This window comes from Vidua chalybeata, chromosome Z (assembly GCF_026979565.1).
Source record: "Vidua chalybeata isolate OUT-0048 chromosome Z, bVidCha1 merged haplotype, whole genome shotgun sequence".
In the NCBI taxonomy this organism is placed as follows: Eukaryota; Metazoa; Chordata; class Aves; order Passeriformes; family Viduidae; genus Vidua; species Vidua chalybeata.
The window spans coordinates 31,160,759-31,173,722 of record NC_071570.1 but is presented as its reverse complement, the minus strand read 5'-3'; the positions used below and the strand labels follow the sequence as shown (position 1 = coordinate 31,173,722).

At 38.3% G+C, this 12,964-nt stretch overlaps 1 protein-coding gene across 5 annotated transcripts in view; it reads left to right on the top strand.

Moving 5' to 3' along the window:
* Positions 1-12,964, top strand: part of ZSWIM6 (zinc finger SWIM-type containing 6) — a 108,036-nt gene that overhangs the window by 78,272 nt on the left and 16,800 nt on the right. For all 5 annotated transcript variants that reach the window (XM_053969046.1, XM_053969047.1, XM_053969048.1 and 2 more), the window contains exons 5-8: positions 6,315-6,494; positions 8,020-8,196; positions 8,533-8,679; positions 11,576-11,722. In XM_053969046.1, the coding sequence (XP_053825021.1) occupies positions 6,315-6,494; positions 8,020-8,196; positions 8,533-8,679; positions 11,576-11,722 (651 nt within the window). The remainder of the gene's footprint in view (positions 1-6,314; positions 6,495-8,019; positions 8,197-8,532; positions 8,680-11,575; positions 11,723-12,964) is intronic.

Sequence of the window (12,964 nt, the reverse complement as noted above, 5' to 3'; positions counted from 1 at the left end):
GTGGGGTTTTTTTTTGTGTTTTGTTTAGTTTTTTGGGGTTTGTTGTTTGGTTTTTTTTTTTGTGAAGGAGAGGTACTTTGATCTCTCTGCTTTATTAATAGCCTGTTCTGTTGGACAAACATCTCCTCTTCTGCCTCTTCCTTAAAAATTAATTGTGAGAGGAATTAATTCATCTCAAGGATAAATTTATATATAAGTAGCTTAATGCATTTATAGTTACAGTCACATCAACTTTCTGAAAATTCTTGAAGTCTCTGAAGATAGACTGTGACTACTGAGAGTGTATAGCTGGATAAAGTAATTGGTAAAATATCTGATACATATTTTGGTCAGGAACATACTTTGTGTTCACCATCTAGCTGTAAATACTGGCAAGTAGTTAAAATTGTGGAGAGTTATGTTAAGATAAAGGACTATTTTTGTAGTGCGTATGTTAGTATTAGCAGTGCTTTTGCCTTCAGCTGATTGATTGTAAACAAATTATTAAATAGTTTTCTAAATATAAGGAAAGTTAATCGGTGAGGTTAATTTGTAGGTTCTTTATACTTTTCTTTAGCTTTGTAGACTAATAGCACCTGTCTTGCTACAGTGATTAGGTTATAGAGTACTATAGATGCATACAGGTTGTATCTAATGAACATGTGACTTATCCTTAATGTTCTCTTGGGGAGATCATAGTCCACTGACACACTGTAAACTGCACCTTTCAAGCAAATCCCTGTTCTTTGAAAACCTTTGGTCAAATGGCAGAGTGTCTGCAAAGATGCAGGAATTTTTAAAACATTCTTTAGAGGTCATAACCCAGAACAACAGGTTCATGCAAAATGTCAAAAGTGTGTGGTTAGTTCCTTATTCCATTGTGTTAAAAGTTGAACATAGAAGGAGAAAGCAGAAGTTTGTAGTTACTTGGTGAAGAAATCGGACCATGTGGTTACTGATCACTTAGAATAGAATCTCCAGATACAAATACCTGTTGCAGCCAAATGCAGATGCCTTTAACCCTTATAGCAGCAGCAGGCAGCAAGAAAGATAAACTTAAGGAATTAGGCATTTTATTTTATCTCTGTTTAACACTTCCCCTCTCTGAAATGTGTGCTTGGAGGTTAGCCTGCAGAAGGGCAGTGATTCCCTCATGCCATCAGTGCTGCAGGTAATCTATTGTGTTCATCAGCCAGCTAGTGTGAACTGCAAGGGGAGTGATTATGCTATCATACACAATACAGTCAGCATGAAGCACTTGTCAAGACCAATACATCAAAGTTTAATTCAGTAACAGAATGAATTACTGCAAAATGAAATGCTCTGTTCTCCAAGAAACACAAGACCCAAAGCAAACCTTTTCTGAAGGCTAAACATTGAAACCAGAATGCATTAAGGAATTTTGTGAATAAAATTGCAACTTGGGTGCAACTGAGTGCTGAGAATAGTTTTCCGTGATGTTGTAGTTGAAGAGGGAACAATCCTGAAGTGCTTTGCCTATCTTTACTGTTCTATAAAAGCAACTGTTTATTGGAGCAGTCTCCAGTGGGACTTGTGATTATGCTTTGTTCTGGTGGAGATCTCTCCGTGCCTGGAGAAGGGCAGTGGCTTTGCCAGTTATTCTGAAGGCACTTGTCCTTCTCATTCAGAAGCAATAAACACCACACAGTACCTTCTTTGAAATTTTCAAGTGGCTGTCCCAGTGAAAGTGAGTATGTGTTTAAAATACAGATGTAAACCACTTTAAACTCCTTTGTTGACACTTGTACTTCAAAGCGTTCAAAGGTTCTGTCTTCCAGTATTGTTTTTCTTCTGGCACTTTCAATGCTGGAAGATTATGCTTTTGTTATAGAATTGATTAGTCTTAAGGGGCACAATGGCAAGTGTGCAGCAGGTGCTGAAGCTGTTTTGTCCCTTGGCAGAGGAAATGATGTTGATTACCTGGCTCCATTTTCTTTGAAACGGTCAAATACTACTCCTGTAGCTTATGTTTTAAGATGAAGTTGTGCATTGATGGAAAGGGCAAAGAAATGTTACAGCACCCGTTTCTTGAATATTTTAATTTTGGAAATGCACTGTTTGATCAAAAGTATATGAAATGTATAATTCCAAAGCAAAGGCGAAGTCTTAGCAATTGATTACAGAGGTGTTTTGAGTGTGGAAATGCTGACCCGAGCCCTGACAAAGACAGCATGGTGTTTTTAGGAAAAGCGTGTAAAAGAGTGTAATCCAACAGATGAGCAGAACTGTATGCTGGGTCCTCGGTAATGATCAGTGTCCTAGGACCCCCCTAATGTTGTTTCCATCACCACCTTCCCACTTACTGAGGCAAGAGTAAAATATAATAGGGTTTATGAAAAATGAGTGATGCTTAATCTCTTGGGAGGGTCTATACACATCCCTTGCACTTCCTTTAGCTTTATGGATACCTGTGTACAGAGGATGTGTTGTGATCCTACTGTTCTGTACTACATCTACTTTTACTTTTCAATGCTCTTAATGTTTCTCAGTTTGTGTATTTAAATCCTGATCAATGTAAATACAGGCTGTCCCATAAATTCAAAGGTATGGATGTATCCAGAGAAACATAAAAGTACTGATAAAAGTACTGATATTCCCTTGTACATACAGGGAAGGCCTGCATGTAATTTTTTTTTTTTTTTTTTTTTTTTTTTTTTTTTTTTTTTTTTTTTTGGTGTAAAGATGAATTATAATTATGCATTTTCAAAAGGAGGTCTGTTTTGGCAAAACTGCCTTTTTTCAGGTCAGTGTTGAAACAAAATAGGCAATTCCTCACTGCAGTGTGACAGTTCTAGTACCCTTTCCCATGTGAAATTAGTATCAAATTGCAGTTGCAACATGTAATATTTTCCAAATATTTTCTGGGGAAAACTTCCAGTATATTGAATTGTGATTGTTCTGGCACCGTACTGTGGGGAGTTTTGTACTGAAAAGACATGGGTTAGAGTCCAGGAATTTAAACAAGAACTTCAGTTGTGTTCTAGTAGCATGCAGTTTGGGGTGAGGGGAAGATGTGTCAGCCTGCTGAGAACAAGTATGGAAAAAAATCTGGGGAAAAGGAGATAGGAATGAGAGAGAGCTATGTGAGTGAGAAAGGCAGTCTCTAAACACTATTACTTTCTCTGGGGTTTTGGTGTCTCTTTTTAAAAATATTATTTTTTAATGAGACTTTTGTTCATATTGGTGTTTGCATTGGTGACATCATTAAATGTAATCAAACATGTAAACTTAAGAATGGTAGGAATGTATTTTGGAATGTGTTCCAGTTTCTTTGGAGCATGAGCTGTTTCCAAAAGCAGTTTTTAGGCTGAAGTCACTGGAAATTGATTCCAGTACCTTTCTTGTGAATTATGAGTACCTGTCCTTCATTTTTTCTGTAGGCCTTTTCTGTAGTAAATGGTAAACACGGTCAGCAGTTTCCCTAAATGGGAGCCATGAGGTAGAAATAGAAACTCTCTTGTTTGAGTCTAGGGTACGCCTTCAGGTTGGGGTTGACATTTAAGGGCTAGTTCAAGAGGGCTTCCACTGAGCAGCATCAGAGTCAAATGAGAATATCCTCCAGGCTCCTTCCACTTGACATGTGATAAAGTCTGGGCACAAGTGAACATTTTCCTCAGACTTCTCAGTGCGAGGAGCAGAGCAGGAATCAGTGAATTGAAAAAGCCAAAATGGAGCATGTGTCAGGGGAGGGGGTATAGGGAGCAGGAGTAGGAAGGGATATGAATAGAGGTAAATGCGTACGCTTGGGGCAGGGACAGAGAGAGGGGAGAAGGAAAAAAATACAGCAAAAAAAAAACCTCACTAAAACCCAAGTTAACCAAAAAGACCTAGAAATCCAAATAGATTGAAGAGTGCAGGGTCATTGGCATTATGCATCATTCTTCCAGATAGTAGGCTTTGTAGCACTATGGGAGCTCTTTTTGTTCCTTTTTTTCTTTTGGTGAAGGAGTTTTGTCTCAGACTCCTCTTCCTGCAGGGAATCAACAACCATCAAAGCTGTTTGAGACCTCAGATGTTGCATGCATCTTTCTCTGAAGTCATAAGGAGCTGGGTGCAGTTGTGGGTTCTATTGAAATTTTAAGTGGATTTTGAGGAGGTTATTGGAAAAACACTAGTTCTTTACATGAAAATTGCCTGAGTTTCAGAGACAATGACTGCTAATAAGGTAGTTAACCTTGACATAGTTTCCCATATGAAACTATAGATGTTTTTAAAGAATTTTAGTCCTTTGGGTTATCTTGCCCTCTCCTACCTTATAGATGTACCACATGGGTAGTGGAGCTTCCTTAGGAGGCTGGTGAATTGTCTTGCCTCTAGTGGTGTTCCTCAGATGTAGAGAAAAAAAAAAAGGCCACTTATGCTGTAGGGGTATGGTACAACACAGTAGTGTGTGTTCTGCATTGATGGATGATTGCAATACTTACCAAGTGGGTTTAAGATATTCCACTTTGCTTTTGCATCAGTCTGACTACACTGGGAATCTAGTTACAAAGTATTACAATGGTGGGTTGCTGGGGTTTTGATTTTGTTGGGGTTTTTTTGTTTGGGTTTTTGCTTGTTTGTTTTGGGGTTTTTTTTGGGTTTTTGTTTTGTTTTTGTTTTTTGGTTGGTTGTTCTTCGGTGGTGGTTTTTTGTTGTTGGGTTTTGGTTTGGGGCTTTTTTTTGTTTGGTTTTGCTTGGTTTTTTTTTGTTAGACACTGAGAGGTACAGTGTAATGCCTTCAAGTGATACTTGATTTTGAAAATAAATAAGCAAGCCCACAACTGTTCTCCAAGGTTTTCCAATATGCTGCATCTTGTGTTTTGTCTTGCAGATTTCAAGAAATATAGTTATTCTGTCTTGGGCAGTACTGAATCGTTGATGCTTAATAATAAGAACCAGTTGTAATTTGACTCCTTTTGGAGAGTGAAGTGTGCTGGCAAGTGTGTCTAAAGAAAATAATATGTTAAAATAAGAAAATAGGTTTTTAAAAGAGGTATTGGCCTTATTCAACCTCATGGCAAGTTTCAGACACTTCGTGAACCCAGAAAATTTGCTGTACTCTAATCTACTGTGCCGTAATAAACTGCAGTAGTTTAGTGTCTTTCTGGTGTTCTGAAGAGTAACATACTGTATTTTGTTTTGGTTTTCAGATCTTTTTAATATTGCTTCCCCCAACATGTTAGTGTTGAATAGCAGGAGACCTTAAGAATCATGCTGTGTTTCCATTGGGTTCTGTGCTGTGGCCTACCTAAGCTACTTTAGGAATGAATATGGTGTGATGGCCTGTGCCGTGGGTATCAGTTTTGCATTTTTACTTAGCAAAAGAATCCCAGAATGGGAGATATTTATTATCCTAGAAGAACCAGCTGCATTTTTATTCTTTTGGGCTTTCTTCCAGCCTGTCTTGAACATTGTATAGGCTAAACGTATTCTCATGAACTCTTTTAGTGTATAAGGCATGTCCTTAATGAGCAAATGAACTGTTGCTAAACAGTACTTTCAGATGTCTTTATGCTTCTGTCATGCTTCTGGTGAAGGGACAGCTGATTTTCCATTTGAAAATTGCCTCTAGATACCCAGATGCATGTATGCCTGCTGTACTAGATACAGTCTCAGGGAGCAGTTTCCAAAGTGGTGGTATGTGATATGTCAGCACAAATTAGCCTTCCCTTGGAACTCCCTAAAAAAAAATGTAAAACAAATTTTCTAGAGTAACCAAATTACTGAAATAATTGCTGTAAAAATGTCTTATTCCTATCACACTGCACAAAACTAGTGTGTACTGGTTGTCTGAAACCCAGATGCATTTGGGAATGAATTACATGAGTACTTCCGATGGGTTCTGAGAGCGAAAGTATATGTTTAGAAGGTGCTTGCCTTACTAATGTGTGTCTTTGTTTCCCGTAATGTGAAGTTGAAAGATATATAGTTCTCATTAATATAAAACAACATTCACTTCTGATAGAGGAATTAGAAGAAAAACTTGGATAATGTAACTTCTGTAACTTTATGTGAATTCTTTTTTGCCTTTGAATGATATTCCTGTCTGATAAGCCATACACTGGGAACTCTGGATTTCTAATGCAAAAGACCTACTAATGCCTTTTAATTGAGAAGGCTGGCTTGGTACCATCTTTCAGCTGCTTCAGATTGGCCACACCAGCCCAAGTGCCTGTGTCAGGAATTCAGTCTGTGTGGTGTTAAACATAGCTGGGAAGCAAGCAGTGTAGCCTTTGAATGGAGAAAAAATATATGCTGTAGAAATTTGCAATTAGTTATTGGCTGCTACATTTTTAATAGAAAACATAATTTAGCAATTTTTTTAAAATCAGGTGCTCTGTGGATGTGTATAGTCTTAAATCCCCACTGCAAGTTGGAGCAGAAATCCAGTTGGCTAAAACAGCTGAAAAAATGGAACAGTGTGGATGTTTGTCCCTGGGAAGATGGAAACCATGGAAACGAACTGCCCAATTTAACCAATGCTTTGCCTCAGGGTGCAAATGCTAACCAAGGTGAGCCTAAACGTATGCACTGTCTGCAACATATAACTTCTTTTTAAACACTCTAGCCTTGCAGAATTCATCACTCTTTCCTGGGACAAGTAACTTTCTTGTTGAGGACTGACCAGAGAAAATCACTTGTACTAATGCTATCTTTGCAGAAGAACAAATATATGTTTTTATGTGGTACTGGGGCTGTAACCCTTTCAGAGCAGGTATTTGTGTTTTATTAGGTCTTCTAACTCTTCACTTGGTGCTTCTAAATATTGTTGCATGAAAATTCAATGTCCTTGAAGTGTGTTGTGTAAAAGCCCATTGTTTTTTGCTTGACTATACTCTAGTATTCCTTCTGCTATTGAGGTTTTTATTTTGTTTGCAGTTACAAAGCCTTGATAGCTGTTTAAAGAGAGATCTTTTTAAACTACATGAAACTTGTATGTGAGAAACTGAAGCATCTGTCTGTAGGATGTGCTCTGTATGTGCTGTCTGCATTACTAGGTGTGTGGAGCATGCAGCTGCAATGATGCTGTCTTGGAGGAGGTGTCCTTGTACTTGATATCATGCTTTCTAATCTGATATGTGACTGTCAAACCTGACAGAAGCTTTGTACAAAGTCATCTTCAAACAAAGATGACTGCTAATAACTAGGCAAAGTGCAGGGTGTTTTTGCAGGTAAAACTGCTCATAAGCCTCAAACCATCCGTAATAATACATACTGCATACAATTGCAATAAAGTTATAATTAAATTTCTTGGTAGGTGGCAGATCTTCTCTTAGTTGGGTTTATTGTTGTTTCTTTTTCTTGGAAGATCACCTGTGAAGGAAAAAAACTTGATTCGTTATTAAATTTCACAGCTAGCCAGGAAGATAAGTTCTTTCAGCAAATGACCCCTTACAGAGGTATTTTGCTTGCTCATCATGTTTAGACCAACCTGGACATGCTGTTGATAACTCTGCCGTGACTTCTGAGCATTGATAGATGCAGTGCCATGTCACTAGAGAAATTTTGCCATAGGAAGATGTCCAGTGAGGATTATGTCAGCCCCATAGTTTCAGGACCTCACTTTATTAATACTATTTGTTTATGCTCACGACCAACAAGGTTATACAAGTGCTCAAAGTTAGTGTCACTTCTCAGAAAGAAAAACTACAAATCTTTTACGCAGTTTATGCCTCCTTTATTCTGACAATTGTGTATCTAAGGAGAGACAGGGAATGCTTGAGTGCCATATACTTTCTAGTTTGTACTTGCTGTTGAAAGTCCTTCACCTCTAGGAATTCTCTGTTCAAAGTCCTATCTGCCATCAGCTGTGCTGCTTTCTAGATCTCTCTCTGAATGCAAGATGAATGGCACACACTTCATCTGAGCTCTTGGATGTGAAATGTCATCTGTGAGCTGCCTGGTGGAGAGAGGGCAAAGCAGACTGCCATTGGCTAGGGGCTGGTGAATAGGCAGAAGACAGGAATACTGTGATGTCTGATTCATGTATGAATGAGTAAAAGCTGATTCAGCTTTCTAAATCTGTGAAAATGACAGATTCATCGAACAGGCCACATCGGACAGTGTTTACTCGAGCCATTGAGGCGTGCGATCTGCACTGGCAGGACAGCCACTTACAGCATATCCTCAGCAGTGACCTATACACCAACTACTGTTACCATGACGACACTGAAAACTTGCTCTTTGACTCTCAGGGGTGGCCCCTCTGGCATGGTAAGTGGCTAAACCGGAACGATGTTTCTATGACTTGGTGCTTTGTTCATTTTCTATGGCATTATTTTGAGGGGGGTGGTGGTGGGGAGATGGATGAAAAGCCTGGCAAAAAGAACAGAGGCTCCCTTGAAATGTTGGCTCAGAAGTAGTCCTTTAAGTCTACTTTTTTGAAACTTGCATAGTCTACTTTTAAGTCTACTTTTGAAACTTGCATAGTTTCAAAAACAAAACAAAACAGAAAAAATTGAAACAAACTTTTACTTTTGAGTAACCTAGGAAACAGGCCATTGCATTTATGGAGGCATTGCTATTCTTCAGTTACTTTTTCTGTTTTAGAACATGTTCCTACAGCCTGCGCAAGGGTGGATGCATTACGATCTCATGGATACCCACGAGAAGCACTGCGGCTAGCAATAGCTATTGTTAATACGCTAAGGAGGCAGCAGCAGAAACAGCTGGAAATGTTCCGGGCTCAGAAAAAAGGTAAATGTGGGGAAGAGGAGGGCAAGGGCATGTAAGTTGACAGTAACACCCAGAAGTTCACATGAGGAAACTGATTTTGAAACTAAAGTGAAAGAGATGGCTTTTTAACTCTTCAGTCTGGATAGTGGTGTCACATTCTGGATGTCAGAGGTTTTCTGTAAACTGTGTTGTGAGCTGTGCAGGGCTCTTGCCAGCCTTTTCCAATATATATGGCATGGTAGGGCCTTTATTCCAATCAGAGGTTTTGGTTACACAATGAAAATAGTCACCCTGTTTACACGGTGACCTTGTATTTGGCATGTCAGATGTTTAATTTTTTTTTCTCTGATCTATAATTTTGCTGAGCTTTATATTCTGAAGTGTAAGTCTAGAGGGTACAATGAGGCAAAATCTGGACTAAAAAAATTTGGCAATGTGTTCCAAGAGAATCTCTTATAACTCTTAAAATTTTAGTTTCTCTATAGAGAGGGGATTGGATTTTTGTGGTTGTTTTGGGTTTTTTTTGGTTTTTTTTTTTTTGTTTGTTTGTTTGGGTTTTTTTTTTTGTTTTTTTTTTGTTGTTTTGTTTTTTTTTTTTTTTGTTTTTTATTGGCTGGGGTTTTTTTGGTTTTGTTTGGGTTTTTTAATGCCATTTCTTATAAAATATTTTGTGGTATTTTACTGAGCACTACCATTGTTTTTTTTGAAGGGGTGTTCTCCTTCAGATATAGTTTCTGCAGCACATGATCCTTGCAACCCAAAATTATTCTGCTCTTGAACCTTTGTAGTTTGAAGAGGCAGTGGAAGAAGGGGATGGCTTTGTGAAGAGTAGAGTAGAAGAGTGTATGTGGAAAAACTGGAATTACTTTCTCAGCTGCTACACTAATCCTTTCATTCAAATTTTATTTTAGATCTTCTCTGTTATTCTAAACTGTGTGTATCCTCATGCATTGTAGTCAAAAATATCAGTGTGAAATCACATGTGTAAATTTTTCAAGTGTGTGTTCAGATGTTTTCCCAGAAATGAGCGTTTAAAAGATATGCACCTAGCTGAAAAAAAAAAAAAATTAACTGCATTTCCTATGTACCTCTGTATTTTTTTCACACAGAAAAATTGAGTAGTTTTTTTTTTAATGTTGTTTTGTTAAGAAGAGTGGTGCCTGTGTCACTGTGTGTGTTCGTACTGGCAGGTGTAAGGAATCTTTTGCAAGCGTGCTGGTTGTAATAGTGCTCCTTTTCATTCCCAGTTGCTAGTGCAGCATGTAGACATTCAGTAACTCTGTTAAATTCCTTTCCTTGTGAGCAGTTTCTGTAGCTATCATCTAATATTCTATTATCGTTTTTAAAAAATGCATGAAATGCGATCCATCCTGCCCTGAAACAAAGTAGTTTGTTGTTTCTGTGTTGTCACTCACTGCTTTTTTTGTTATTTAATTTCATGGGGAATATTTAAAAGACTCTTTTAATACCATAAAGTGTGCTGGTCTCTATAACCAGAGGCAAACTGCAGCTACAGCCCAGCTCTAGGCTTTTTGTTCAGCAAACACCCCATGCTTCTGCTTAGCTTTTATTCATGTGGCTGATCTGATGTCCATGGAGCCCCTTGTGTGATTTTAAGTTAAATGTCTCTGACCAAGCCTTTGGTTGTCATGACAAAAGAGAAGCTCATAAGTAGGCACAACAGAACAAAGTGAATCACTAAGAAGTCACCGTGATGAATCCTTCTTGGTAATATTCCTTACTTCTACCTATTGTATTTACTATTTGTTAGGTAATGGGATGATTTACTTGTTTTTTTTCATATTACATACCAGTGGATACTTTAAAAAAACCTCTACCATCCTGGCAGTGTGTCTGTGTTTCATTTTGTAGCCCCACAAATTTAAATAGGAGAAAGCAGGGCTTAAAAGTTTAATGCATATGGTTACTCAGGTATATGATGCTTTGTGAACAAGAGAGAGTGAAGGGAGGTACAAGTTACTGTGTGGCAGGCAGAGAAGCAGAGCAGCCGTAATGGCTTGTATACAGTTTTTAGAGGGTAGTCAATAATGCATCTGATCTCTCATCATTTACTTGTGTTTGTATGTCTGGGAGGAAAAAAAGCTGTGAGTGTCAAGGGGAGTTGTTGCCATATGACGTGGATTTGGGGAATAGCTAATTCCTGTTACCACAATCACAATTCCTCCAATTCATTGCACTTAATGTTTTTTCTGTGTTCTAACCAAGTAATGGGTAAGGGCTACAGAAAAATATTGATGAAGGTATTTGTGGACTAAAATCTTAAAATGACCAAAAATACACTTGATCCTATGAAAAGACAATTTTTCTTGTATAACTTATTTAAACATTAGTTGGGTTTTTTTTTTAAGTAACTGTCATGCTGAGTTTAGTGCAGAGAGAGAAAGAGAGAGAGAGAGGTTCTGTATAAGCTCATAATTTATGAAATTGGAACATGTTTTAGAATATTTTAATTTATTTCAGTTCTATCAGACTAACCTAAAAATGTAGAAAGGGTACTGTGTCTTTTTGAGTGAGCAAATTGTTCTAAAAATTTTACCAAAAAAGTCCTTGTTGTAATTCTTCAAGCAGACATTTTCAGAAGAGTTCTAGTAGTATCAAGGAAGAGATTTCAAAAGACATTGCCATTGAAATTTTTGACCCATAATATGCTTTGCTAGTGCCCAAAAAGTTTGGCTTCCATTCTTTCTCTTTTCTTATTCCTCATTTACATATTCACCAAGGGCAGTGAATTCACCCTGAAAGATATTATTTTCTCTTTCTATGCAGAAGCTACTGGAAATGCTTTGAATTCTGTACTGAGGGCATTTTCAGCAGTTTCACTTGTGCAATTGTTTTGATGGGCTTACATGAGCTCTCTTTCCCTCACTCCCTCCTCTGTGTGTGTTTCTTGCCACAGACCTTCTCCACAGGGGAGTAACCTCAATAACGAATCTTGAAGGCTGGGTGGGACACCCTTTGGACCCCATTGGCACCCTTTTTAGTAGCCTGATGGAAGCCTGCAGGGTGGATGATGACAGCTTCCATGGATTCTCCGATTTCACGGGTAAGACCAAGAAAATGCAGCAGTCTGGTATATTTCTTCTTTTACTGGAGGTATTTTTCTGTCTTGCCTTTTTGAATCAGTTTCAAAGTCATTGTTTCTATAGTATAAGAACTCACATTTGCATACCTTAGGAAAGCACAAGGGGGAGAAAATGTATAAACTAAGAAAACACTTAAAAGTTACCCGTTACTCATTCTTGAAGAAAATTCCATATTTCATGTTTGAAATAAAACCCAATATGACTTCATAGCGGCACATACATTGCACTGTCCTCATTCTGAGAAATTGCAGGAAATCACAGGATCACAGAGTTGTTAAGTTTGGAAGGCACTTCTGGGGATCATCTAGTCCACTTAGTCTGCTTGTAGCAGTCACCTAGAGCAGCGCATTGCTCAGGTCTGTGTCCATTTGGGTTTTGAACAACTTCAAGTATGAAGACTATACAACCTTCCAGGGCAACCTCCTGCAGTGTTCAACCACCCTCACAGTTAAAACATGTTTTCTTATGCTCAGATGGAATTTCCTGTATTTCAGTTTGTGCCCATTGCCTCTTGTCCTGTCACAGGATACCACTGAGAAGAGTCTGGCACTGTCTTCTTTACATTCTCCCATCAGATATTTATACATTTTGGTAAGATCCTCCTGAGCCCTCTCTTTTCCAGGCTAAATAATCCCACCTCTCTCACTCTCATTATATGAGAGATGCTGCAATCCCTTAATCATCTTTGTGTTCCCACACTGGATCTCCTACAGCATGCCCATGTGCTGGGGAGCCCACAGCTGGACACAGCACTCCAGATGTGGGCTCACTAGTGCTGAACAGATGGGCAAGATCACCTACCTCGACCTGCTGGCAACACTCCTAAAGACAGCCCTGGATGTTATTGGGTTTCTTAGCTACAGTGTACATAATATTCCAAAACAATGACAAAACTCTTGAAATTAGTAACATATATAGTCTATAAATGGTAGGAGTTGGAAAATAGTGTTGCTGTATCAATACATGACTTAGGATAGGGATAGGATACGTACAGCCATTTCAATTTCAGTATTTGCTCCCCAGGATTTTAACTGATTAATTCCTTACTCTCAGTCTCTTTCCACCTTTGGGGTAACTTCTTAACACTACTAGTGTGGACAGAAACTGGATTCATTACTTTACCTGAAGCTCTTTTATATACGCATCCACAATCTTCTTGGGGTTTTGCCTCAAAAATCCTTTTATTCAATTAGATTTTCTTC